Source organism: Pleurodeles waltl, chromosome 6 (assembly GCF_031143425.1).
Source record: "Pleurodeles waltl isolate 20211129_DDA chromosome 6, aPleWal1.hap1.20221129, whole genome shotgun sequence".
In the NCBI taxonomy this organism is placed as follows: Eukaryota; Metazoa; Chordata; class Amphibia; order Caudata; family Salamandridae; genus Pleurodeles; species Pleurodeles waltl.
The window spans coordinates 1,097,394,587-1,097,422,497 of NC_090445.1; the positions used below are offsets into that span (position 1 = coordinate 1,097,394,587).

General features: G+C 45.2%; 1 protein-coding gene across 2 annotated transcripts in view; it reads right to left on the reverse strand.

The window, feature by feature from the left end:
• Window positions 1–27,911, reverse strand: part of RASGEF1A (RasGEF domain family member 1A) — a 144,650-nt gene that overhangs the window by 35,434 nt on the left and 81,305 nt on the right. For both annotated transcript variants that reach the window (XM_069240201.1, XM_069240200.1), the window contains exon 2: window positions 3,164–3,343. In XM_069240201.1, the coding sequence (XP_069096302.1) occupies window positions 3,164–3,337 (174 nt within the window). In that variant the 5' untranslated portion in view covers window positions 3,338–3,343. The remainder of the gene's footprint in view (window positions 1–3,163; window positions 3,344–27,911) is intronic.

Here is a 27,911-nt window from a genome sequence, read left to right on the forward strand (position 1 = left end):
ATGAACAAGGCTCACCCCGAGGCAGGTGGGTGAACGACTGACTATGTGTATTCCCGCTCGGCAACGATTTCCGATCTCAGACATTCAAACATTATCAAAGTTTGATAAATAAAATACCACCACTGACTTGGGCGTAGCACTAACACTTAAATCTACACTACGTTTAAGCCTCATGCTAGGCCACCCTGACATTTCCATAATGTAGTGTGTGAAGCACAAAGATCCTCCATAATTTTCAATTTCTATTTCCACCATATAGAGTAATTCTTTCATCAATATAAATCGATATTTTTTTTATGGGGGGTTGGGGTAATAATTTCAACAGCTTGAAAAATATATCCTTTGTTCAAAACGTGTACATTAAAAAAAAAAAGAAAGATAAAGAGGTTTAGATTCCAAAATGCCAACACAGGGATCGACTTGTTAGGCAACCTTGCCAGGCAAAATAAATAAATATATAATGAGTGTGAGATAAGCACTGCTGAACCGGGCCCCGCGTTATGATCCAGGAATGTTCAGAGGAAAGGGGACATTCCGCTCTTGCTGTAGCAGGCCAATCTAGGATACATGTGGGTGTTTGTTTGGGATAAGCGTGACCCACTGACACGAAACGAGGCAACAGAGCTGTGGATTGGGACATTCCATTCCCAAAATCACGGCAACTTCTCACCCCCCTTTACCAAACACTATGTTCTCTATGCAGTCACAGGACCGATTCTCAATCCCCTCCCAGATGAACGCAGGCTTGGGAGCCGCCGTGCGCTGCTCCCTGCGTGCACCCTCGCGCCAGGTCAACGGAAAGGTCACCAGTTTGTGGTCTCGTCCAAGAAGGAATTTTACAGCCTTTCGTTTTTTTGCTTCCCAAGAAGCAAAATGTCGAGGGAGGCAGATTGGGAAATCTTATTTTTTTTGTAAGAAAGCCTTTGCAAGGCACTCTAGATGAGAAGTTCGTCTGGGCTATTTTTATTTCCCAGAACATGTCGTGCTAGAACCGCACGGAACAATGCATACAGTGTACATACGTAAACAATCTGAGAATAATGCACAGTGTGGTATATTTTACAAAACTAATTTGGAGGAGGCGACGCATCCCACACCTCTGAAGAGTTTGGGAGTATGACCAGTGACAGATGCCCAGTGCAAAGCCTGGTACATACCAGAAGTTTAGGATCAACCCCTTTTGTAGACAAGCTCCATGTAAATATCCGCATGAATCGTTCCATATAGAAGTAGTATGACATCCCTAGTTAATAAAGATTCAGGAATAAAGCACACAATGTCCGACAAGTAGAAATTCGACCTTTCTCACACCTGTACGACAGCATATCAGTTAAAGAACAGAGGAACATCAGCTCAGAACGTACAATATTTATAGATTAATGCAGTACGCAGAAATCATTTTGACCCCTGATCAATGCAAGGTTTGTTGTCCGAGCGAAACCGGAGGTCAAAGATGAGGAAGAAGCTTAAGACACATCTCCTTCCGTCCACATCAGACCTCCTCACAGTCCTGTCCTTCAGGAGACTCTAAAGTAGACATTATCCACTCATCTCAAATGGATGTAAGATGCAGTTGGCTAGCCCAATCAATGGGCTTGTTGGATTTCAATCAAGCGCACAAAACTAATCAGATCAAGAAAACTGGCTATTACCAACCTTTGTCCGGTGCTTAATTTGAACACATGCTTTCCCGTGCTCGGCACATTATTCTCAACACAGGTTCTGACAGTCTACCACTTGCTTGAGGTATCTATCAAATTTTGAAATGAGCAGACACACTCTTTAAACTCAATATACATTAAAAATAAATGATAGCTGCCACCAATGCCATTTTTAGGTTGAGCGCGCAAGCGCTCTGTCCTGTTGTAATCTATCCGTGGGTTTTTAACCACATCACAGCATGCCCATCAATATCACTTGTTCATGGGTTTGCCTTTCAAAAATCCTTTATCATCATTAGTAAATGCTTTACGTTTGACCCTCCTTGGGGCAGTTTATTTTACCCCCTTGACCATCAAACCTGTTACATGGATAATTGTGCTTTTGCCGATATGTTTGACTGCAAGCAATCTTTTTCCTTCTGTGTCTCTCCTTCGTGCTCACAGCGGCCGTGGCGCTTTGAATCGCCTCGCTTATGTCAACTGTTTTACTTTTTATTTTCAATTTATGTGGCAAGAAAAGTCAAGTTAGGAGTTTACAGTGCTAATAACTCTTACTCGAGCAAACGCAAGACCCATTGCATTGCAAATGCCTGTTAAAGTTTCGGGTGGCCTGGAGTAGTCAGATTTGTCACACTTAAATAGAAATAAAATGGTTATAAGTTACATTGGCATTGTTATTGGCAGCTCTGGTTGGAGCAATGGATGCTGCAAGCTGCAGGGGCATCCAGAGAAGGGCCCTGGCATTTACGTTTATTTTTTCTTTTAACAAATTAAGCCCTGCCTCTTGCTCTTGGTCAACATGGCGAATTCATGGTCAGTTCACCTACTGTTACAATTGATGTTCATTGCGTTCTGATTAAAGGTACAAGCCAATTGGCTGCATAAGAGAGTATCTGAATTAGCTAGTGACCAATCCTTAGAGGGAAGAATTGTGCACGTTGCTTTTAGCCTCGTAAAAAATTGATGATGCATTACAAGACTCTAGAATTGGCTACAACACACCCCAAGCAGAAATTTTAACAAGTGAGAATCAACACATAAAGACTAGGAGAAAGAGTGTAGCTGCAGGCACCCAGAAAGGTTGGTGATTAGAAAGCACAACTCCCCTGGCTGTGAAGCTGTTGCTGAGCTGAGCTCTAATCTCCCTAAGATCCACAGGTCTATTCTCTAAACTCAAAAAAACATATGCCAGCTAGTCCTGCCTCTTTAATATAAGCACCCATTTTCCCCAATGAAGGAACGTCTGTCATGTATATGGCGTGATGAATATGTGACACTTTGCCAAAGCCCATATATACTTAAAAAGGCTCAGTAACACAATACAAAAAAGCACTGAGCAGTCATACAAATAGGCCCAAAATAACACAAAAGCACACCTGGAAAGGAGAGGTATTCTAGAATGTGTATGATAGGAGAGAGCACCTTGAACAGTTCCCACCAATCATTGGACTCTCCTTCTCTACCCCTTGGTATAGCCAATATGAAAGAAACCCACAACTCACGTCAGGATAGTAATCCACAGTCGGTACCAGCCGCTCGATCAGCGCCTCTAGTGATCCAGACACTACATTTCCATCCTGATACACCGGGTCACTGCTCCGCTCGCCCATGTCTGGCTGCACCTGCCCACTACAGCTGGAACCAAGCATGCTGGGGAAAATCGGGGTCTGGGGCATAGTTTCCTGTGAAAAAGAAAATAATTGACTTGAGTGTTTATGAGATTTTTTATGCAAAGTTATTCTTTTAAAACAAAATGTGCATGTGTACTTTAGACCTTCTGCTGCTCACAATTTTGTAGTTGGGACATCATTATGCGTCCCCAGATGGGTATACAGAGAGGGGGTGATTTTGGGGATAAAGAGGGAGTTTTATGCAAGCCTGTCAATCAGAAGATGCTATGAATTTCAATGGCTTACAGCAAATCAAAGCCAATGCCACTTCTATGGTGTGCATTGTCTAGTATCTCAGATAGTTCCTTCCCATGAACCTGAATTGTATGCTTGCCTAGGCTACTGAAGTGACTAATGTAGAGGATTATTTGTCCAATATCACACAGTGTTTGTTTCTTGTGGTCAGCTAGGTAGGAGGTTGGCCATTGGTCAACCCAAATGTAGCATCCTACTATACTATTAGTAGACCACAACTCCCACCCCTACAATGTAAGATCTGACCTTCTGTCCAGATAACCACTCATTCGGGCCACAAGGCTGCATCTATTCAACAGACACCCACAACTGCAGCACAATAACCTCTGAATCATTCACCAAATACCACAACTGCTGCACATTATGTTGGTTCCTCACTGGATGACCTCCTTCCACTCAATCCAGTAACATAACACTAGATGACAACACACCTACACTTCGGTATACAATGACTGAACTCTACGTAAAGCTTACTAAATAAACCACATCTGCTCCTCAGGATTATGGGGTGGCACACAGAGATCTGTCTTGATCTTGAAATTTCTATACATGTGTTCCTTCAGTACAACTACTCAAGAGTACAAGAATAACTCATGTTTTCAAAGCCAAGCGGTGACATGATTATACGACAGTGTATCGCATAGCGTGTTTTCTTTGACAACAACATCCTTCATCGTACAACTCTAGAAAATCCTGCCACTCCAACTCTACAATTTTCATCATTGGTAAACTACAGCAGCCCCACATGGGCCTAGTAGTGTCACCTCGATCCTCTACTTTTGGCCAAAACGTGACATCTGCCCCTTAACCAATAACCTGATTCCACTTGCTGATTTTGAAAAGACAAGAAGGGAAGATCAAATGTACATAAGTTTGTTTTTCATAATCATAAATGCACAAGATGACACAACAGACCTTTGATAACAGTGCTGACAGTCGACAGATGGATCACCCTTTCCCCTCAAGACTGACAAACGTGTAATGGCACCATGTCTTCTCAACCCTTGTTTGGGTAGAAAACGGGAAACTGCTCTTCTAGATGAAGGCAAACTTTAACCTTTATACTATCTTATTCTTATCTTATATTAGCTTATAACATCTTATACTATTTTATACAATCTCATAATATCTTATCTTGACATGTAATATCTTATTCTTACATGATACTATCTTATACTTACCTAATACCATCTAATCTCTTGTGCTATTTTATACTTACCTTATCCTAGCTCACAATACCTAATAGTATCTTACATACTTTATACGATCTTATAATATTGTTGTGAACTTCTTGCAGGCCGGCTAGGTGGCCACTCATTCCAGTCCCACTCTCCACCACCAGAATGTGACCTCACTTTAATTTCATTTCAAGGCTCTACAAACACCACCGAGCTGCGCATCAATAACAAAATAAATTGAACAGGCTTTGTCAGACACAACAATCTCTTAGGTCTAGAGGCTAGATAGCGGATGTCATATGTAGTTATCTTTTCCCTACTTAGCATGGTCACTTGGTGTGGGGTCTCAATAGCAGCGCAGGGCTCTGGCGAAATACACTACGGTGATCTGAAACAATACCTGCCATCCACATAGTTCACAAGTAATATACAGGAGCTCAGTGGGTTTAGCTTTTACTGCAGAGATCTGTGTGCCGTTTGGAGGATTAGATAGTAGCGGAAACAACTCTGCATTTCATCGGAGGTCAGTAAAACTGGCAACCTTCAGGTGGACAATAAGCAACAGTTTGCAGTACACACTCCATAAAAACACTAATTTAAAGTCCATCATCACGAGTGCTGGAAAAAGGCGTCCAATAAAACTTGACACCAGAGGGATTGGAATTTGTCAGGTGCATTAAGTAGCATTCATTGCAAGCTCTGTCCTGAAAATGGAGCATAATATGCAAACTCTGGTGCTTACTGCATCAAAATCTGCATGTTCCTGTAGTTAGCAGGCCTTTTTCCGGAGCTAAATCCTGGCAAGTATGATCTGCCTTAACTTATTGGGTACCGTGGGCTTGTATCAAGCTCAGTAAGTACTGGCTGTGCTAAAGACTTAGTTTATAACATTTTGACCCTGTGTAAACTTTTGTGTGTGCAGGGGTCTGAATTTTCCACCCCACTCTTAATGAAGGAATAAGGCCGCCATTAGATATGTATGTCTGGTAGGGTGTGGTACTACAAAGTACACACAAAAGTGATAGAATGCATACTTACAAAAATACTAACCACTTGTTATCACTCAGGTGGGTATTCCAATCCAACATTTTTCAGCCAGAGTGCCAATCAAGACAAAGGCCCACCTTAGGCAAATCAAAACAGATTATGCTCCTCATGGGAGCAGTCCAACCGGAACTGCCAGGTGAGGCCCCCTCCAGAAGGGTCCATAAGCAAACCCAGACCAGATTTGTCTACAGGGGTCTTGTCAGAGAAGCTTAGCTTGGATTCTAGGGCACATTAATCAGGATACCCAGGTTTGTGCATGATCTTGACCAATTGTGGTCTTCTAGAATACACACAAAAGGGGATTTGAGGTATACTTGCAAGAAGTTTAACAACTGCCAACACTTTGGAGTGGCATTTCACCTTGGTTTTATTTTGTGTTTTTTTTTACACACTCTAGCACACCTAGTGAAATAGAACAGCCCGGGTTTTGGAATTCACCAGGTGCCATAAATAGAATCAATAACCAATTTGTCCATAAAACTGGGACAACACGTGAATTACTAAACCATAACCTTCCTGTCCTCTAATATTCTGTTTTTCTATCCACTGTTACATTTTGGCAGGTAAACTACTGAAATTTAAAGGGAAATTATGTGGAGGGTGTGAACTTTATTGCAGTTTTTGTAATTTCAACTTACAAACACTCAAGCGGGGACTGCAATGTAAGAAGGCACTCGTAGAAGAAGGCGAATTACACGCCTAACTTACACTGCCACCCTGTGAGGGTCAAGAGTTCTAAAGGCCTCCAAAACCATCCAGCAGGGAGAAGGCCAAGAAATACAGACTAAGCGCAGGAACTGGCGAGTGGTGGTAATTGTAAAATGCACTCACTGCCGAAGTGTTAATGGAGAGGCATGAACAGAATTAAGGATGCCAACTCTTATTACCTGTATAAATCGGGCCTCAACGGTAGGAAAGTCAATCGTTACTTCTAGGTAAGTAAACCAATATCAGGTACAGACACTTGCCAGGGGAGTGATATTAGTCAACGTGAACGCCAACTGTCAATCAACGGTAGCATTTGGCACCTCCTAGGACGGATGATGTCATCTCGCTGTGCCTGACGTTTTGGGACGTCGACACCCACGCCGCTAGCTTTCAGATGCAACAAACATTCTGTCCAGCAGGGAAATCGGCTCAGAGTTCAGCCAAGTATTTCACAATAATCTGCTTGTACAACGGGTGTGTTTATTTTCGCAACAGTTGGCCAAGAGAGAACATTCCGCCACCCGTCTGGCTATTCTTCGGTCGACATGTTGTTGGACATGTTTTTGCCATACAGCACTTATTGTTTTACAGTGTCTGGAATGAGAAAAATCTGCTTCTGCGAGCTCCTCGGTTTTGAAACAGCGTCGCCAGCACATTACTTTGTCAACGCAACAAGGACACTTTCTTCAAGGCGGTCACAACACATACCATTCACTGTCCCCAATGCCAAGGCCAAGGTGAGGTCAGGTATTTACAGCAAACACCCGCTTTGTTGCCATACGGACCAACAAGTGCACACAGCGTGCCTAAAATGTGTCTGTGTATCAAGTAAAAACACCCCCCAACCCCTCTCGCGCGTCACACACAAGGAGCGAGGACCGAGAGAACGCGAACCCTCCACTCAGAAGCAGATCTGGCTTTATTGAATGCGCGTTCTATTCTTGTGAGTGAATGGAAAGAATATAAACATTAATATGAATGAACACTTTTAATAATGGCCAATATGCACATCATAAACGGCATCGACTATTTAAATAATCAGTTTGAAGGGAGACATAAACAGAAGTAAGCTGCCAAAACGAGAATTCACATTTAAAACCGCAAAATAAGACATGATTTGGGATACCGTCAGATAAATTGAAGTTAAATTAGATTGCAATTGATCTTAAATTGGACGAGCCTACAACCGATATAGATTTGTTCTACTATTTGGTTCAATACTTTACATAGTGCTTTACACAGATCATTAATTTCGTGAATAAAAGCATAAACCTGCACCTGTTGCCTATGAAAATCTCACAGCTCGTTCAAAAGATGGATCACAACTATCTTTCCACCTGCCCCTAAATTTCCGAAATGTACCGATTCGTTGTGCATACAGATGCTCCTTATGCTGTACCACTTTCATTTTGCATTCCCAGTGATGGGGGTGTTGTGGATTTCCACATTTGGAGTGTTAATGACTTAACCATTAAAGAAGCTATAAAAAAAAAATAGCTTTGAGCAGATGGATAACCTTGACCAGCTGGAGATGCCAAAGAGAGCTCCTAAGAGTCTGGGGCTAGAGGAACATGGACTTTGGAACTGACCCACTGAAAGATTTTCCCCCAGAAGTCTGGACACATAAAAAACATAGATACAACCAATCACCCTGGCTATACTGACATCGAGGGCATTCGCCTACAGCTGATGGAAATTCTTTCTTAATCCGAGCAGGTGTGTAACAAAGCATCCATTTTTCAAAGAAAGTTATTTTAAAGTTGGCACCTCTTATGGCTTTATGGTAAAGGATATTATAGTGCCTCCAAAGCTGTGGATCTATCTTGCACCCTATTGTGGTCTCGATCTTGGTTAAAGCTTTGGGAAGAATTCTTTTGTATAACTGTTAGCGCAAAATCTGATACCAATTGCCCACCCTTACTTGACTTCTGACATTAAAATCCTGTGCGATCGTGGAAGCTAATAGGTCCATTATTATCTTGGTTGCTTGCATAAAATGATGGATATGAAATTAAGAAAAAAAATAATAAGTCAGCTGGGATGCCTGGATTGCTCTCTCTGAATTGCGCCATTGTTTTGATTTTCCCACCCAACAAAAAATATCATTACAGCCAGAGAAGCCCAAAATTCCCCATTCTCTAATAGAACTGGGACCCCCTTGTAGGCCCAATGCCTTGGAGTCTTGTAGAAAAATTGAGGGGTGAAAACTAGGGAAATTATATTTATCTTGAAGCTTGGCAGCCCTGAACCAAACCATATGAGGAATTTTATACTCTGTGCGCTTCGGGAGCCTCGGAATTTTGAGGACAAGGGAGAGCTGAGAGTTACTGTCCAATAACAGCTGTTTGAGATAAAAATTGTGATCCGGTTTATGAGGTAGAGCCGCTCTTACGGCCCAGTCTAGGTAAGCCGTCTAGTAATATAGCTTGAAATGAGGAAATGCCAGAGGAGATGCCACCTTCCTCTATAGGTAACAAGAGTGTATCGAGTTTAGTATGGGCTTTTTATTCATCCAGATGACCTGATGCAATATTAGGTCAATTTCGCTAAAGAATTGCTATGGAATTTTGATGATTACATTGGATAATATAAATAGAAAAAGAGGAAGGATCATCTTTTCGTTTAAGTACGACACAACCAATAATTGTTTTACAGAAATGATTGCCATTTACAAAGCAGATCTTGGGCTCCGTTCTGGGTGGACAAATAGTTAAGTTGATAGAGGTCAGAAAAATCATGGGAGACATGGACGCCCAAATGGCTAATGGAATGTGTAGCCCGAAAATGTGCCTGCATATCGGTAAGTAGTACTAGTTCAGAGTTATTGAACAGGAGAGCCTCCAACTTTGTGTGATTGACCCTATAGTCCCCCCAGATTAGTAAATACCTTGATCTTTGTGAATCCCTTTTCTACCATCTGTGGCTCGGCTAATAAATACTAAATCATCTCATCAGTGAATAGTTTCGGTGGCATAGGGCAGTGGTGGCTTAATAGAGGTATCTTGCCGCAGCACTGCCGCCAAAGATTCGACAAAAAGTGATAAAAGCACCAGTGAAAGGGAAGATCCTCGACGGCTCCCACAGCAGATTGTCACGGTCCCTGCTATGTATGCATTGACTAGGATCGTAGCTTTGGCCTTCAGATACAAGTTTTGAAGTAGCCTGACAATTTTGGGGAAAGTTAAACCTATCCAGGATTAAAAACAACATTTCCCATTGAACTAGGTCAAACTTTTTCTCTGCATCTTCCATGATGATTGCAGCCTTGACATTGTTCCTAGAAAAGTAATCTATGGTTTGTAACAGCAAATTAGTATTGGTTGACATAGACCAGCCTGGAAGAAAGCCACACTGGTTGCTGTGGACCACACTTTTTGCCAGAGGGGTGATCCTGGAGGCTAAGATTTTTGTAAAAAGCTTATTGTCATAGTTCAGGAGACTAATCGGACGATAAGAGTCCAACTTAGACTGGTTTAGCATTTTTGGAGAAACTAACAGTAACTGCTCTAGTAAATGACCCAGGTACCTCAAACACATTTAGAATGTAATTGAACATAATAACTAAGAATTTGGCTCTTTGCTCTGTCAATACTTTATACAACTCTGCTGGCAGGCCATCCTCCCCACAGGCCTTCCCGTTAGGGGAGTTTGCAATTGCCTCTTTCACCCCCAACAGCTCAGTGAGTGCCACGACCGAAGCTTGGGGCTCCTTACCTAGAGTAGGTAGATCAACCAATCCTAAATATTCATTTACTTGCCCTGCTTTGGTCACCGATGTCGGAGTATTCAGTTTTGAGTAATGTGATAAAAAAAAAACCGGTCTGTTTCATTTGGTTGATTCACCATGATTCCCTGAGCCTTGTCAAGGATAGACTTAATAGTTGCAATGCTATGCCTTTTCTTAACCGACCAAGCTATTGACCTACCAACATCCTCATTTTCTTCATAACGCTGGAAGCATGTGTGCTGACTGAATACTTTCTGGGACAAATAGGACTCCCTTAACTTGTAACATGCCTCGATCAATCTGTCAGCCGAAGCTGGGTTATGAAACGCCTGATGGACCTGAACCATTCTGTCAAACTCCTGCTGGAGGCATGTCGTTTTCTCCCTAATTACCTTAATTATATATGCCTTATAAGAGATAGCTTCCCCCCACATGAATATCTTACAAGCTTCCCAAATGGAAAATCTAGAAGCCGACCCTCGGTTTCTCTTAAACTCAGTAACAGAAAACTCAAGGACTTCTATCCAACGCTCATCTGTCAGAAGAGATTTATCTAGGTTCCACCATGGTCACACTGTCTGTCTAACAGGCATAGATAGTTCGATCAGGGGGACCGAGTGGTCTGAGAGAGGGTTAGGCAAGATACGTGAGCTGCCGTTAGCCCATTGATGGGAGGTTAAAACATAATCTATCCTGGAGGCAGGGTTGACTCTTTTGGAGAAACAGCTTAATTCTGAAGCCTGAGCATGGTCGGCCCTCCAGGAATCTACGAATGCCAAGTCTCAAATAAATTTTGCCAAAAAACGAGATGCTCTAGGTTTTATTCTGGGTCTTATTCTTAAGTGATGTATCAGCTATTGCATCTTGAATAATATTAAATTCACCCCCCACGACCAACAGCCTGCGGAGTGTCATCAAAATATTATAAAGTTCCTGAACGGAGGTTATATCATCTTCTATAGGACCACAGAAACTTACAAAATGCACATGCTCATGGACAAATTTAGTGCTGACTATCTCTAAAAACCTGATAAACTTCCCCCTGAAATTCACGTGTTTCGAAGACGGCCACCCCCTGCACCACAGCACTGGCGGATAAAAAAAGTAATGAGACAAAACTAGGGGTTTTAGGTATTTTGGCCTATATTTTTAGATGGGTATTCTGAAAAAGAATTATCTGAACCTGTGCCGACTTTAACCAATCAAATATGGCTCTAAAAACTTACCTGGTGTTCACCCCATTTGCATTACATGCAGAGATTTTAAAAATCCCACTCGTCATTTACTGTGTACTTACCTTTCTAGTTCCCTTCTACTGATATTAATTGCTCATTGCTATATAGTCTAAGCCTTTTATCTGACCATATCCTCCCAATACTATACCTTCTCATAAAAATGCATATTATGGAAAAAGAACCATCTCCTGGTTCACTACCTGATTTTTTCTCCCATCCTCCCAACCCACACCCTCCCCCCCGCCAGTGTGCACCCCCTGTCCACACGAAACCCAACCAGTCATGGTCTTCCCCCCCCCCCCCCCCCCCTGGGGAACCTCCCTCCCTTGTGAACCTCTCTTCTCCCCTCCCCACCCCATGAAATACAGTGCATAGATATAGCTCTCCTGAACCTAAATCAGTAGGTTGACAGCAGAATGGCCTAGGTGAAACTGGGTTAGTCAAAGCAATATAATAGAACATTATAACATACACATTGACCCATTTTGGAATTATGCTTCTGGAACCATGTCATGGGTTTGGTTCGTGTGAGTGTTATCAGGCATCTCCCCTCCTTAAACACTGCTAGAAATCTTTTGCCTGGTCAACCCAGTGGAAAATATGAGCTTAACTCTTAAAAAACACTTTAAGCTTGGACTTTTTGGATTATGCCAGCGGGAGCTCCTTGTTTCTTAAAGTCATCAATCATTCCTATAAACTCTCGCCGATGCAGGACCACCTGGACAGACGTACCAGAGAAGACATGGAAAGAAAAATTGTCTGCAGATTTATAGCTTTTCGTTCTAATAGCTTGGGGCAGAATTTGTTCTTTAATCCACCAAGATAGCGCATGGGAATTTCATGTTGGCAGACCTAATTGCAGATACTTGATGAGCCTGCATAATTATTAGGTCTGCGTTTCCTGCAGACTTCTCTGGGAGAATGTGCTTGAAAATAAGGTCTGAGATTACCTTGCTGATGGAGGTCCTTGCCTCAATCCTCAAGTATACCTACAAAGCTTATATTTGAGCGTTGTAACCTGTTTTCGGTTTTGTCCAACTTTATCTGGAGCACTTCAAGTTCCTCCTGCATTTTTGCGATCCCACTTTTGTGTTTTCTACTAGAATCCTCCAAGTCGGAAACATACTACTCAACCTGAGTCTTAAGGAAGGAAAGTTGAAGAATGCTATTGATAATTTAATTCCTGAGATATTTTCAAATCATTTAGTTCTTTTAAAATCTCGGCAAGCATCCCTTCAAGAGACAATGGCTATGGAAGCCGATTTGATGAAGCAGGTAGTTCTGTAGAGAACTGACCCACCTCTGGCTGAGTAGCTGATCTGGATACCATAGTTAGAAGGGGTCTTGCCTGCATTGGGTTTATGGTAACCTCTGAGATTCGAGGAGCCTGCAACGGCCTACAGTTGCAACCTCCAAGACATGAGATAATGTTGTGCTGGGGTTGTCAGAGTTGCGCTGCTGGCCAGTTGTTAGCTCCATAGATTGTGCCCGGATCTCAGATGAAGTCCTCTCTCTGTCAGCTAACTTTGAGTTAATGACAGCAAACAAAGGATACGTAGGCTTGCTTTTGGATCGGTCACAAAGTTTGAAACTATGGGTGTAAGGAGCAGAGCTAAAACCTGCTTTATTCCCCCGACTGACCCGCGAATGGGGGGGGGGGGGGGGGGGGGGGGTCCCCTGCTCCATTCTTGAGAAAGTATGTAGCGAAAATTGCTGGTCAATGTATGCTGGCTCTGACCTGGATACCTCAATAGAAATTTGGGCCGCCAATCAAGGGGGCTTTAACATGCATCTTTTTGCAGCACCTGCACATGCTGCGAGGCCCCTAAATATTCGCCAGGATAGGCCTCCTTATTTGAGGATGTAGTGGAATCTTTGACTATCCTGGTGGATAGTTTTTGATTTTTGCTAGATTTGGGGGTTTTGACCATGGTTCAAGACTTCAAAGGCCAGTTACGGGCAAGATATTTCATCCTTCCTCTAAGTCAATTCCCCATAATTATTTAGGATTGCTAGCGGGGGGTGCCAGAGACTCAAGGGTGTGCTGCAAGCCGCACCTGTGCTGCACAGACTGCTTCTGCAGCTTCCCCCAATCCTCTCCACCTGCAGGGCAATCGAATACTGCCCTACTGGTTGCTTCTACCCCTTATGGGCTCTGGAGTGAGCTCTCAGCAGGCAGGAGAGAATTGCAAGGGTTTCTTGCGGTCGTGGCTGTGCGTTTCCTTAATGGAGAAACCAACATTGAGCGAGCAGGCAAAAAGTCTGGGCGAGGGGCTTAACTCCGGAGCCTACTGGCATTGGTTACTGGCTCTAGTCAGGCATGCTGATCTGCTTGGCTTACCCCTGGACCACGCCATAGTGCGAGGCAAGGAACGCACTCGTATAGATGCCCCCGTTTTTTGTTCGTAGCCGCGAGTCCCGCTTGGCTGTCTTGCAGCGGACGCACAGACGCGGGATCAGCTACCCTCGCCTCTGCCTCCGAGCGGTTCACAATCCTCGCAGTCCTCCTGGCTCGCCGCTGGTCGTGCGCCGGTCATTCTCCCCCTTTCTAGTATGGTTAGTCCCTGCCCCCTCAACCCCCCTCAGCCGCCATCCTGGCAACTCACCTGGCGGCCATCCTGCTGTGCCGCCTGATGCAGCTAACTCACTCACGGAGCATGATGGGAGCTCAACTTCAGGGAGCTCATTGTCTCCTCATGCTTCCATTTTCTTACGATAATGGCATTACTCCTAGTCCTACTCCCTCGCCTTCCTTTTAACCAATGAGACATAGCAAGAAAACACACAGGAGACGGACATCGAGTTGCAAGACCTTTATTTAACATCCTGCACCAAGATCATCCCAAAAATTACCTCATAGAGGACAAGACCCGGTGACCTAACACCGACTCCAAACTGCCCAAGTCCGACAGCCTGTAATGACGCACAAACGTCAAAGGAGAAGCCCAAGTGGCGGACCTGCAAATTTCTACCACAGACGTCCCCTGAAGCTCCGCCACCGTAGCCGCCATGCCTCTGGTAGATCTCCCCTGAATCCCTTGAGGAGGAACCACCTCTTTCAAGGAATAGGCCAATAGAATTAAAGATCTTACCCACCGACTCAAGGAAGCCGTGGAAGGTTTTTCACCTCTGCGAGCCGGACCAAAATTAACAAACAGTGAATCCCCCTTACGAAAAGGAGCCACCACCCGCAGATACTCTAACAAAACCCTGCGTACATCCAACGAATGCAAACGGCTCGTGAAAAATCTTACAAAAAGGAAAGGAACAAGCCAATGCCCCCAATTCCCCCAACCGACGAGCCGAAGTAATGGCTACCAAAAAGAACGTCTTCAAAGATAGATGGCGCAAATCACAGACCCCCAATGGTTCAAAAGGGGCCTCCGTCAACACATCCAAAACCAAGGACAGATCCCATGAAGGAAAAGAACGCACCGGGCGAGGAAATAAATCAATAAGCACTTGAAAAAAAATCTAGGCATCAAGCGCCCTTCATCCTGAAGATTACGCCATGGTCCTCTGAAAGCCTGAATAGCCGCCCACTGTACCCGAAGAGAAGCCACTGACAACCCTAAATGAGCACCGTCCTGCAAGAACTGCATCACCTCACAGATAGAAGCGCAGATAGGATCCAACTCACGACTTAAGCACCATGACGAAAACACCTTCCACTGTCGACCATAAGAAAGCAAAGTGGAACGTCTCCTTGAAGCCAGTAAGGTAGAACTCAAAGCCACAGGCACCCCCAGACCTGTCAATCCCCGTCGTTCAACTTCCAGGCCGTCAAGTGCAACCTCCTCAATGACCCCCAATGGGAGGCAGGGAAATTCCAGGGGAGACGGACAAAGGGGCAGAGGCCACATCCTCCCGTCCGCCATCAGCCTCAACAACGGGAACCAATTCGCCCTCGGCCAAAGTGGCGCAATGAGGATAACCCTGGACCCCAGATCCCTCACTCGTAACAGAAACGCCCCGAGTAGTTGAAAAGGAGGGAACGCATACAAAAGGCCCTGCGGCCAAGGACACGACATCCCGTCAACTTCCCATGCTTGGGGACACCGAAACTGGGAGCAGAAGCGATCCACTTTCGCATTCCCTGCGGACGCAAACACATCCAGCACTGGAAGACCCCAAAGCCGAACCAGATGCCGAAACAGAGACTTCCGGAGAGAGAAAAGTTGAGAGGAAGGAATCACTCTGCTCAGCAGATCCGCCCGAACATTCACCACCCCCCGAATGTACGTAGCCCTGAGAGAAGGAACCCACTCCTGAGCCCACACAAAAATCTCTCTGACTAAAATGAACAGAGCCCTTGACCTGGTCTCCCCTAACCGATTGACATAAGCCGTGGCCACTAAGTTGTCTGTGCGAACCAGAACCGCTGATCTCCTCAGGGAATCCTGGAAATGGACCAGAGCCAGGAATACCGCCCTCAATACGCGCCAATTCGACGACCGACTCGCCTCCTGAGGGGACCAAAACCCCTGAACCTGAGCCGACCCCATCCATGCCCCCCAACCGGAGAGGCTGGCATCCGTCGTCACCACCGTGGTGGTGATAAAGACACCCCTACCCTCAGGTGGTCTGCATCCAACCACCATTGCAACTCTCTGTGAATCAATCCGGACCCTGGAACCCTGTCCTCCAGAGAACCGGACCCTGGTGCCCACCTTCTCAAGAACCATGTCATCAAGCACAGGAGATGGAAACGTGCCCAAGGAACCAGAAATATCACCGATGCCAAATGACCCTGCAGCCGCAACCATAGAAGAGCTCGGGGAGCAGACAGCAACAATACCTTTGCTACCAAAGCCTGGAGTACACCCAACCTTTTTTCTGACACAGTCACCAACCCTGGAAGTTTCTGAAACCGAGCCCCCAGAAAAACTAGATCCTGGGACGGCACTAAGTCTGACTTCTCCCAATTGATTAAAAACCCGTGGTTTTGCAGGACCCCCCGAACTTGGTCCACCTGCCTCAGCAACAGGTCTCGTGATTGAGCATGAATCAAAATGTCGTCCAGATAAGGATGCAGAAACACCCCTTCTGAATGAAGCAAAGCCACCAGAGGAGCCAGCACCTTTGTGAAAATTCGAGGAGAAGATTTTAGACCGAAAGGTAGAACGCAAAACTGATAATGGTCCTGACCCACAGCAAACCACAGGAACTTTTGAGAGGATCTTGCCACAGGTACGTGTAGGTAAGCATCCTGTAGATCCAGTGACACCAGAAAGTCCCCTTGCCTGACCAATGGAAAAATAGTCTGAATGGACAGCATGCGGAAATGCACTGTCCTGATCCAGGTATTCACCTCCTTTAGATTGAGCACCGGTCGAAATCCCCCTGAAACTTTCTGCACAAGAAACAAGACCGAATAAGTGCCCTGGCCCCTTTCGTCTAGCGGAGCGTGGGAAATGGCTCCCTTGACCAGTAAGTCCCGCACTCCGTCCAAAAAAGCTCTTCTCCGTGACCCCTCTGAAGGCAGAGGAGTGGGACGTACCCCTGAATCTGGAGGAACCCTCACAAAATCTATGACATAACCATTGTTCACAATGTCTAGAACCCAATGATCGTTTACACTGTCCTCCCAAGCTGAAAGAACTCTGTCTTCCCCCAACCGGCCCTCTGCCAGGCCCACAGTGATTGTCAGGACCCCTTCTTGAAACCACCCCGGCTCGCAGGAGCCGACTTCTTAGGCGAAAAACGCGGCTGGAAACGCCGTTTCCTAAATGAAAAGGATTTAGCATCCCTAGTAGGAGAAGATCTGGAATGCTTCTTCCACCCTTTACCCGAAGAAGAACCCCCTTTATAAGGTAAGGCATGCTTCCGCTCCTTAAATGCCTTGGAAAGCATGGATGGCAATTGTTATCCAAACAAGCTACGACCTACAAACGGCAGGCTCAACAAGGCTGCCTTTTCCCCTGGATCAGCCTTCCAGGAACACAACCAGAGGGACCTACGAGCCCCAAACAAAGACCCAGACGCCAGAGCCGAAGTACGGACCACATCAGAAGACACATCAGCCAACTATCGGGCCTGCTGCTCCATACCAGCCAGGAGCTCCGAACATTCCGCCCCTTCCTGTACAGCCACCGCCAGTTTATCAAAGTCTTGTACCAATGACTGTGACGCATAAGCAGAGTAAATCCCTGCCCTCAGCGCCAGATTCTCTGCAGCAAAAGCCCTCTTAAGACCTGAATCCACTTTACGGTCTGTGGCATCGGTAGGCACACAATCCTCCGGATTGACTGCCATTTTGCCAAACAGAGTAGCCAAAATAGAATCCAGGCGTACTGAAGGAGGTAAAACCTCCTCACCCTCAAGCAAGTAAAGTTTCTGAAGGAAACGTGGCACCTGAGCCTTATCCACATCCTTCCACTCACGAAACACCATATCCTTCACAGGTCCCTGAAAAGGCATGGCTAACTTCGAAGGTGTCTGATATTGAGGAAATAAAAGAGAATCCGAGTTTGTAGGTTGAAACACTGGGAAACCCAAATTGTCCCGAACATGTGCCATCACTTCCCACATTTCGTCTCTGGAAACATATTTCCCCCCAGATGACGTCAATGGGGCCTCATCCTCACTCTCCGACGAGGACTTCCTTGCCGCTATCGATGAGTGTGCAAGCTTAGGCTGACCAGTCCTGGCCACGCCTGCATGCAGTGCCCTGGTAACAGCCACCTCAACCAAATCCTGCACCTCCTCTCTGGACATGAGGGGAGTACCCCTGCCTGGTAACAGTGAGGTCTCAGGACAACTACTTTGGCCAAATTCATAAAAACCACGGGCAGAACGCCCGTCCTACCTGACGAGCAGCTCAAAATCGAAGTCCCTCAGTTCCCCGCGGCGCGGAAACCCGGAAACCGACGCCCCAGCCACAGAGGGCTGGCAGACTCCGTCAGCCGGCCCCCAGTACACGCCTCCCGAGCAGCCATGCTGCTCGTCAAAGACGCGACCCAGCCGGCGCACTCCTCGCGGAGCTCCGCGTCCTGAGGAGTGCCTCCACCGACGACCTCCAGGCCCCGCCGTGCAGGTGAGAAAGGGAAAGAAAACCGTCTAGCGTGGGCTAGACAAAAGAACAGGAGGGGATAAGGGTGGGGGGGGGGGGGTTTGAAAGGGGAAGGGAGGGTCTAGGGGGGAGGCGGGAGGCCTCATTGGTTAAAAGGAAGGCGAGGGAGGGACGGGAGGTAATGTCCATTACTTGGGCCCCTTTCTTGATGTCGTTGTATATGCTTATATGGACACTGATGTCTCGCCCTGTCAGTATAGTCGGGCAGGGGACTTAGAGCGAGTCTTCTGTTTCTCTCCATCGAAAACAGTGCCTAACAATGTAAAAAGCATTACGGGTCCTGTTTATTACTTGTAAAATCGTAAGAACAATTGACGTAAAATGACTTTTAAATTAGTATTGAAATATGTGCTGTGGGTAAGGTAGTCTCCAGGAGCACAGCCAGAGAGGCCAAAAGTACCCGAGACAACACGATGAAAGCTAAATGGCCTCATTGCAGGGAGGGACTTCTCTGCCCCCACTGTGTGCATTGACACCCCCTTGCTTAGTCTCGTGTGTGCATGTTTCTAGCATCAGTGAGGGGAAGGCAGGCGAGACAACAAATTAACAGGGAAAGGCGAGCCAGAACTCAAGCTTAAGAGCCCGTGCACGAGCCGAGCCCTCAAAATAGTCGACTTGTAAATTAAGCAACAAGCATCATGTAAAAATAAGATTAAGCTGCCGCAAATTTATTTTAAAATGCATTTTTACATATCCAGAAGAAATACGGTCAAGAAGCGCCTCGATCTGATCGCGCCTCTAACTGAGAAGCATCCTCCTTCTGGTCAGTGTGACTTTAAATAAACTGCGATCCGCCGCTACAACTGACACCGCCAAAGTGCAGAATAACTCGGAGATGCAAGTCCAAGCGAGGACCCCATTAAAAGGAGGACTCCGCCCCAAGCTCGGGAAGCACAGGACGTCCCCGGCAATCATCTGTCCACAAGGCTTAGGGGACGCCCTTCCTGAAACCGAGCTATTGCTGATGCACGCACCCGCCCTCTCTCACCTGAAAACAAATTCGGTCTGGAGCACTTCCCTTAAAAATGGGCGTAAACAACACCTTATGTAAGCAAACCAACGCTACCTTCAATCTACTTTCAGCGCCGGACTGCTGCAGGGCCTACTTTAGATGCACTTCTAGCAAACAAGTTAATGGTTACCTCAGATTGGACTAGCTGTACTTGCACACCACCCAAAGCACCAGTACTCAGATCACACAGTGCTGTTACACAGTCCCTGGGATTTTTATTAAGATAGTTAATAATTATCACCTGACACGCTGTGCGCATATAGGCCCAGATTTATACTTTATAGCGCCGCATTTGCGTCATTTTTGAAGCAAAAGCAGCGCAAACCTACAAAATGCAATTATATTTTGTAAATTTGCACCACTTGCGTAAAAAAAATGGCGCAAATGCGGCGCTAAAAGAAGTATAAATATGGGCCATAGTACCGGAATCTGGCTGATAAAATGCTGGTAATCTCACCAGTGACTTGCAGCTCATTTGCAGTGTTTATGGCGATATACCTAATGCAGAATCGCTTTCTAAACTACGTGTGACTCCAGCGTGCATAGGAACAGATGTGTGCCGGCAAGCCACAGAACCACCTGCCTGAGTCATTGTTTCTCCACAGCATTGAACATAATTAGTGCTACATGGACGTGGTCGGGAACAGGAGCAGAGCGCGCCATCATGTAATTGAGTAGCTTGGGGAACAGCACGGATGAACGGTCCCGGAGGGCTGATGAGCGCATCTCACAGATGAGGACATTGTACACAAATACAGGTTAAATCATTCCTGGATAAAAAAAAAAAAAAAAAAAAAAATTTTTTTTTTGTTTTTTTTTATAGTTTAGATCTATGCAAAGGCCTGGCGCTTCCCCAAAGTTCATAAATATCGACGCGCCTTTTGTACAAAATGTATACTCTCATAATGTGCTCGCAAATTGCACACCAACTTTTTGTGACTAGAAGGGAACTTTATGACCTAGTACTACTAAGCCACAATCATACTGTCGCAATCCAACCTACATCATCAATATTAATGAATTAAGTTGCAAATTGTGACTCACAGCAACTGGATGCCACCAGAGGGAGGGTAATCTGTTGCCATCAGCAGAGCACCGTTTCTTTGATTGCATTTTGAAAAAGTATTTTTTTAAATAAATACAGCCCTTTTTCCTTAAATGTTACATTTAAAAATATTTTTTTTATTAAGGGTTAGTATTTGTCCTATACACCAGCGGTTCCCAACCTTTTGACTTCTGTGGACCCCCACTTTATCAGTACTGGAGCCCGGGGATCCCCACTGAATTATTATGGGATTCCGGGGACCTCCCACTGAGTCATTACTGAAAGCTGGGGACCTAATCTGTTAATGTTATTTAATTTTCAAAGCAGTCACGGACTCCCTGAGGAGGCTTCATGGACCCCTATGGGTCCCCGGACCACAGGTTGGGAACCACTGCTATAGACCACTGCATATATTCCAATTTTTATTTTATTTTTAAACATTCACAAAGGGGAAGCAGCCCTCCCCATTTACAAATGGGTTACATACCACCTCCTTTGAAGTGTTGGGAAAATTTCAATATTTTGTAACTGGATTTCGGTTGCAGAACACTAATACTTACTTTAAGGATTCGCTGTTTGGAAGGGACTCCCTAAACACACCCTTATGAGTGTTGATTCGTTATGGGTTTCCAAACCTCTTCTCCGATCCCGTTACCAGTTACCGAATGCAAAATGGTTTTAGTACCTAACAAAAAGCCACTCTGTAGGTGTTGCACCACAAGATGGCTTTGTCATCAGGCCCTTAGCTTTTTTTATTACTTCTATTTCGAGCCCATCAGTTTATGGAAAAGAGGAAAACAATGCAAATTTCACAACCTAGCCCACATGACGATGAAGAAACAATGCCGAAATCGCGATGACTGCCTCTTCATCAGGTTCACAAAACTCACGTGCTGTTCGTCTCAAATAGCTCAGAGTGCGCCAAGCATGAGTCAGGGATAAGGTATTGCAGGGATCTCAGCTCATTTTGTACAATATCCAACTGTAACTACTATGAAACTATTAGACACCATTATAGAGATGACCTAATCCAGGACAAACTCCTACAGCAGTCCCACTCAGCGTCACATGCTGGGATTAGACTAGGGCAGAGTTTCCTGAGTATGTGGCCCGCACGTTGCACAATGGTGCTCAACCGCTGCACCTACGTGGTGTTGTGACAGGCTCGGGCCCCCCGTGCATGGGCGGCGAAGCAGGCAAGCTGCGTTGTGGTTGCCACGTAGTCACATGATGGGCTCCTTCTCTTTACCCTGGGAGCGGTTGCAGCGCTGAGCCAAAGTCAACTCCACAGCCAGGCGTCGTGGGCGAAAACGATGGTGTCAACAAACTTTGCTTTCTTGTAGCTCTGGGCTCAGCTTCCTCATCCCTTGCTTCTTGCCACGTCCCATCACATCAAGCGATCCTGACATTAACAAGAAATCACCACGGACTAGGGAGACCGCCTGCGGGTTATTGGAAGAACAAGAATGATACTGACGACCAATACTTAGAGCACCTGGTTGCAGCTGACAAACCCACGTGCGGAGCCGAGACATGCCGCGCTCAAGAGAGCCCGGTCTCATGAAGGATGTGAACTTGTGAAGCCAAATTGCCAGTGTGATGCAAAACGACATTCTTACCAAGAACCAAGTAACCCACCCTTAAAAATAGGAACGACTCAGCCATACTCCAGTGCAAGGTGCAGCATAATCCGTGCTGCCGCAATGCAGTTCCCCAAACTTGGGCAGCGTGAATAAGTGTTCCCATGGTTTCCTGAAAGCCTCTGGTAGTGTGTGTGCCAGCATGGAAGCCGGTACTTCCGATCTGAGCCAGGTGGGCGCGCGTCTAAACAGAGGCCACCGTGCAGGTATCTCTGTGGAAGGAAACACATGTACACGAGAGGCAAAAAAATGAACAATTCTAGGTCTCAGAATCGGAAGAGTTGGAAAGCTGGAGCTGCTTCGTACTGAGTCAATAAGAGCGTATGACGTGTTTCAGAGTTAAAGGTTCCAATTACTAGTAGGTGCGCTGACATCAACATGAGGCATGCACCTTAGGTTTCACCTCTGCCCCATCTGGAAGGCAGGAACCGCGGGCTCAGTGCCAAGAAACGTGTCACAGCTATTTGGGGAAATAATTCTAAGGCCCAAAATCAGGCCTTGCTATTTTGCCTGTACGGCATTTTGCCTGGCACAGATCATAAAATGAATAACCCTGAAGTGGGCAGGAGTCACTACACAAGGGCGCATAACACAAGCACCTCAGACGCGGATGGTGGTCTCCTAGAGAGGTCAGGCTCAAGAGGCAGGGAAACGCAGGACCATGTCCCACCCAGCTACAGTTAAAAAAATAAAATAAAATAATAAACCCAGCAAGAATGGAGAGTTACAGACAAGAACGAGTATAAGTATCATTCTACTGGGGTAGCAGAAAAATATTTAGCCGTTTCATTAAACACTTTATACAAATGTACATATTGTAACATTTTAGCGCATATTAAATGAATTGTCGAGCAAAATGCGTTAAGGACTCACAGGGCCCTTTGACTCATTTGTTTTAAAAGAAAATGTCAAAAGGGAATTTGAGAGATTTCTCTAGTCACTTCTTTCCCTTATTTATTTTGCTGGCTTGCTGCCATGTTAGTGTTATTTTTCCAAGCATTTGAGAACTCTGGTAGAAACGAAGACATGCAGTTCCGCACGCGCTTGACCAATTTTCCCTAAATGTCCATTATTAGAAGAGGAGCGTGGGCTGCGTTCTCGGGTGTTTGTGTTACATAAGCTGTTACATGAGCGACTTGTTGGGAACACGGAGTAAGAAGGCGGTCCGCACAAGTGGAACAGGACAAAGGGAGGAGTACGGGCGTCGCTCATGCCCTGGTTGGCAGAACACCAGGGTCGCCCCTCCTTCTGTCCTGGTCCTTGCCCTGTTCAGAAGCGCCCGCGTGACTGTAACGCTCTCACCAAGGCTTCCTGGCAGGCAGCTGACGGTCTGACACCAGCTCTCGGCTCCAACGGCACAGTACATGAGTCAGAAAGACCCATGGCTCAGTAAGTTACCGCTCGCCACTGATATCTGCGGTGATAATCACGGGATCGCTTCCTTGCAATGACGACTCACGCTTTCTGTTCTCCCGAAGTCGGTATAAATAGAGTTACCATTAAACGGGTACTAGTCACAGCTGTTATTTATAGTGATTACAAGTAGAAGAGCAATATTAAGTGTTATGTACAAAAAAGGTATTAAGGTCGAGTGCTTTTTTTCACCTCCGCAAAACGTTTTGTGCGTACGTTTTGTCGCAGGTGTCGGTCTGGCTCATGTAGACAATTTCTTGTGGGGGTCATTTTCTCCTCAAACCAGGCTCCTGTCGGCATCTCGAGCGACGTTTGAACACAAGTTCAAGCGAGATAGCAGCAAGTGTATTTCACATGTTTTTTGCGAAATCAAAATTTCCAAGCCAACCGGTTATCCCTGACAGATGAAGTGATAAGATGCAATCATGGGACCAGGGTAGGTAGTAGCATTACATCTGAGATGATAAAAACCAGTTTAGAGTGACATTACTAAAAAAAATAGTAGAATAAATGCAACATGTGAACATGTGGTAAGAAGTCTGCCAAACAATACACAAATCAGTAGACGGTTGTATTTCACATCCACTGTCACTGATAACAATTTCGATGGGTTCCAGGACTTTTATGACTCAGTAACTAGAATAAAATCCCACACTGCAGGTCACAGATGCCAGGTACTTTACTGCTGTGGGGAGGGGGACGTTCAGGTGAAGAAGTAGTCTGCATTTCCTTAATGAGCTCCTCAGATCTATCTTAACCGAAATCTGCCCAGTCCTACCACAGCAGTGGAAAATTGTATTATTATTATTTTCTAAATGGGGCAAATCTTCTTGTTCCATTTTATTTGTAAAAGAAAATGCCTATACATTGTTCTCAGCAGGCTAACAACTAATTACAAAAAGAAACCGATCAGCTCATTTATCAAGTACACAGATAACAAGAAACGCAAAATCTAGTCCCATCTCTGGAGGTCGACTACGAGTTCTCAATTAATAACAGAGTTTCAGTCTAGTGTATTGTGCCCAGTTCTGAAAGCCACATCCACAACACTGCAATAGGTTCATAAAGGTAGGACTCCTGTGGAGTGCTGAGTCCAAGCCTGAAGGCCACATCTGGGTTACCGTACATCCGCCCTGCCAGTCACATCTCTACAAAGATAAAAACAGGTTGTTGGAAATCCAGCGAAGGGAATACAAAGTGGTTGATGACCTAGATCATCAACGTAAGGAGGAAATGATCACAGGTCATTGAACTAGCAATTGAGAAGTGAAGGAAACTGTAAAGGTAGAATATTCCTAGCACAGGATCCTGCAACAGAAACTAACATATACGGATTGGTAACACCATCAGCATCTCCATGGAATCCATCCGGTTAATACCGAGCTGAAGACACCAGGGGCCTAGTCATCAATGGTGCAGTGGAACCAGGGAGCACTGGGCCGAGGGGACTCTGCACCCTGATTATTTTGGGGTTTGTCTACCGAACTAGTGGGTTGGGGGTGGTATTTTCCTTGCCTGCTCTATGCCCCAAGGTACCACTGCTACACTACAGGAAGACACAATTCTAGACATTGCATCACTATAGAATAATGGTCTCAGAATGCAGCACCCCACCTAGATTCACTCAATGATTGCATCTTTGCCTTCGACCATGTACAGTTCAACACTGCCAAGTATGTGTTTGCTACCCAAACATCACATACATGTATAGCTAAGAAAAGTCGATTCCAATATATTGGTTCTGGTATCCGACAGTGACCTCTGACTCCAACTGGGAGTTTAAAGCCAACCCCAAAAGCTTGGAGAAACCATAAACTCTCGACTTTGTTTATAAGAAACTGAAAAATCTGGATCCGACGATTTTGTTTTTGGGAACACGCAGAAGCAAGTCCTCTAGGAGCACATCTTGACTATGAATCTTGTGTCCTTTCTCTAAAGTACTCCTGGACACCTGTAGGGTCGTTTTAAAAGGCTTTCAGAACTGTGGACAGCTCCAGATACACAAGCTTGCTGTTTACTAATGAGACAGCAATGACCCAAGTTCCCTACAACTGGACCACGAAACAGACCCACAAACTGGTCTGAAGAACCGACCAGTCATGCCACCTTAATATTAGATTATGAGATATCTGAAACTTTATGGGCTAAAAACGTGAGCATTTCACGGTTCTCTGATTTTGTCTTACTATAGTTTAGTGTCGTTATTACAGCAGTATTTATTTTCAAGTTGTAATCCTGGCTGCACATGTATGTATATAATTGTGTCATACTATGTCCAACTCCACTGTCGGACGACCTGCCAAAGACTAATCCTTGGTGTTCAACCAAACCACCAAGAAGAGATGAGGGTGGTTTGTAGGCTCATTGTGCCAGCCTAACGCAAGGAACCCATATCCGAGGGCAACACAAGGAATCTCACCTTTGATAGTGACATAAGGTCCCAAGAGAACAGAAAAATCCTCACAACAGATTTGCTGTTTTTTCCGGTCATAAGGAAAAAAAGTCGGGGTTTTAACTCTCTGTAAGTGAAAAGCGTCAATCTACTAAATGAGAATAATGAGAGGTGGTTAGGCTGTCGTACACACCTGCTTTTTGGAAGTAAAATAAAGTGAAATTACGTGCTAATTGGGATAAATGAAAAAGGTCCCCTGTGTGCTAAATTGAGATAAACTCGTTATGATGTGCTAACTGGAAGCATGGGAAACTGAATAGTGCTGGCTGAAATTCTCCTTATTTGCAGTATTAGCAATTAGCTTGTTACACAAAATCCCAAAGTTACCCCATTGAGCTATGTATTATAAATATGTACAGTTCATGGCTAAAAATTAGCCAAGCGCACAAGACAGTGCAAAGAAATATCATGCAAGCAGCTACTATTTACGTTGCTTCTGTTTTTCTGCATTTTTGTTAGTGAAAATGCACTAACATGGACAGTCAGGGTGCACTCTACACCAGTGTTTAATTTGTGCTTGTTGTTTCCGGTGCTGAGCACCGGCACTTATTTTTGAGGGCCAGGGCTAATTATTCTGCCGCAAACATTTGCTGAAAGCAAAAGACACATATAGGAAAGACTGATGAAGGGAAAAACGAAAAAAAAAGTCACTAAGGGAGAAAGTAGAAAGCTGCAAGAGTGATCTGAAGGGGGAGGGAGTGGCTTTATATGGATTGAAGAGGCCCAAGCTGGCTTCAGGATTACGCCGCCTCAGTATTGCGTGTTCGCACATTTAATTGCAGCAGCCGCGTGTTTAAGAGGAGGGCTTTGGGCACCGGCATCTTTTTATTGACAAATTAAGCACTGCGCTACACTAATCGTGCCAAGTGCTTGTTTCTCGTAATTGCGTGTAATTATGCATAATTTGCTTGAAACTTCGAGTAATTACGTAAAAGCAAATTACGCAAATGCCACACCCCCCTAAAATTGACCATAATGTGGCAGGCGGGCAATTAAAATTAGCCACGTAGTATTATGTATGATTGGAACGTCAATAGTATGTTAATTAGACAGACTGGGAAGAGGCAGTGATGTTTCAGTTTATTTATGGCACTGATGCGCTAGAGACACAAACGATTTAAAATAGGTGTTGGCGTTTAACGTTGCAACATGAAAAATATTTGAATCCGTATAATAACTGCCACCCTTTAGCGGCACTTTGCCATTTTGATTTCCAATGGACATACAAAGATCCATTCATACATTTCCAGCTTTCACTAACAGGCAATGGAAATTGGACAACCCCTCAGGATAGATGGAGGATGAGCAGCAGATGAGAAGCTGCGGTAGTCATAAAAACAGAGACGACGGTGGTTATGGAAAACCCCGATTCACCGGCTTTGCTCTTTCAATGGCAAATTACACCGTCAATCCGATTTGGCAGCTCGGAACAGGCAGCTCTGACATCTGAAATGTAATTATCTGCCTGACACGCGAGGGACCCTGCTTAGCAAGGATCCGGCTGTCGGTGAAGCAAGGATGGGAATACTAGGGATGTGGAGGAGGGGAGGGTGTTTGAGATGAAGGACGTTTACGGAGCTGCAAACACTGGCACGTGCTGCTCTGACTTTCAGGAAGGGGAGGAGCGAAAGTGTGACAGGCAGTTCTGTGAGGGACAGTCCAAATAAAGGCTGTTCACCATCCAAGAGCGTGGTGCGAGGGAGAGACGCCATGTTAAAAACAGGCACTTCATTAGAGAGGGCGAAATTGGACAAAAGCATAGGTCTCAATTTTGGGGCTTGACATAATTTACCCTT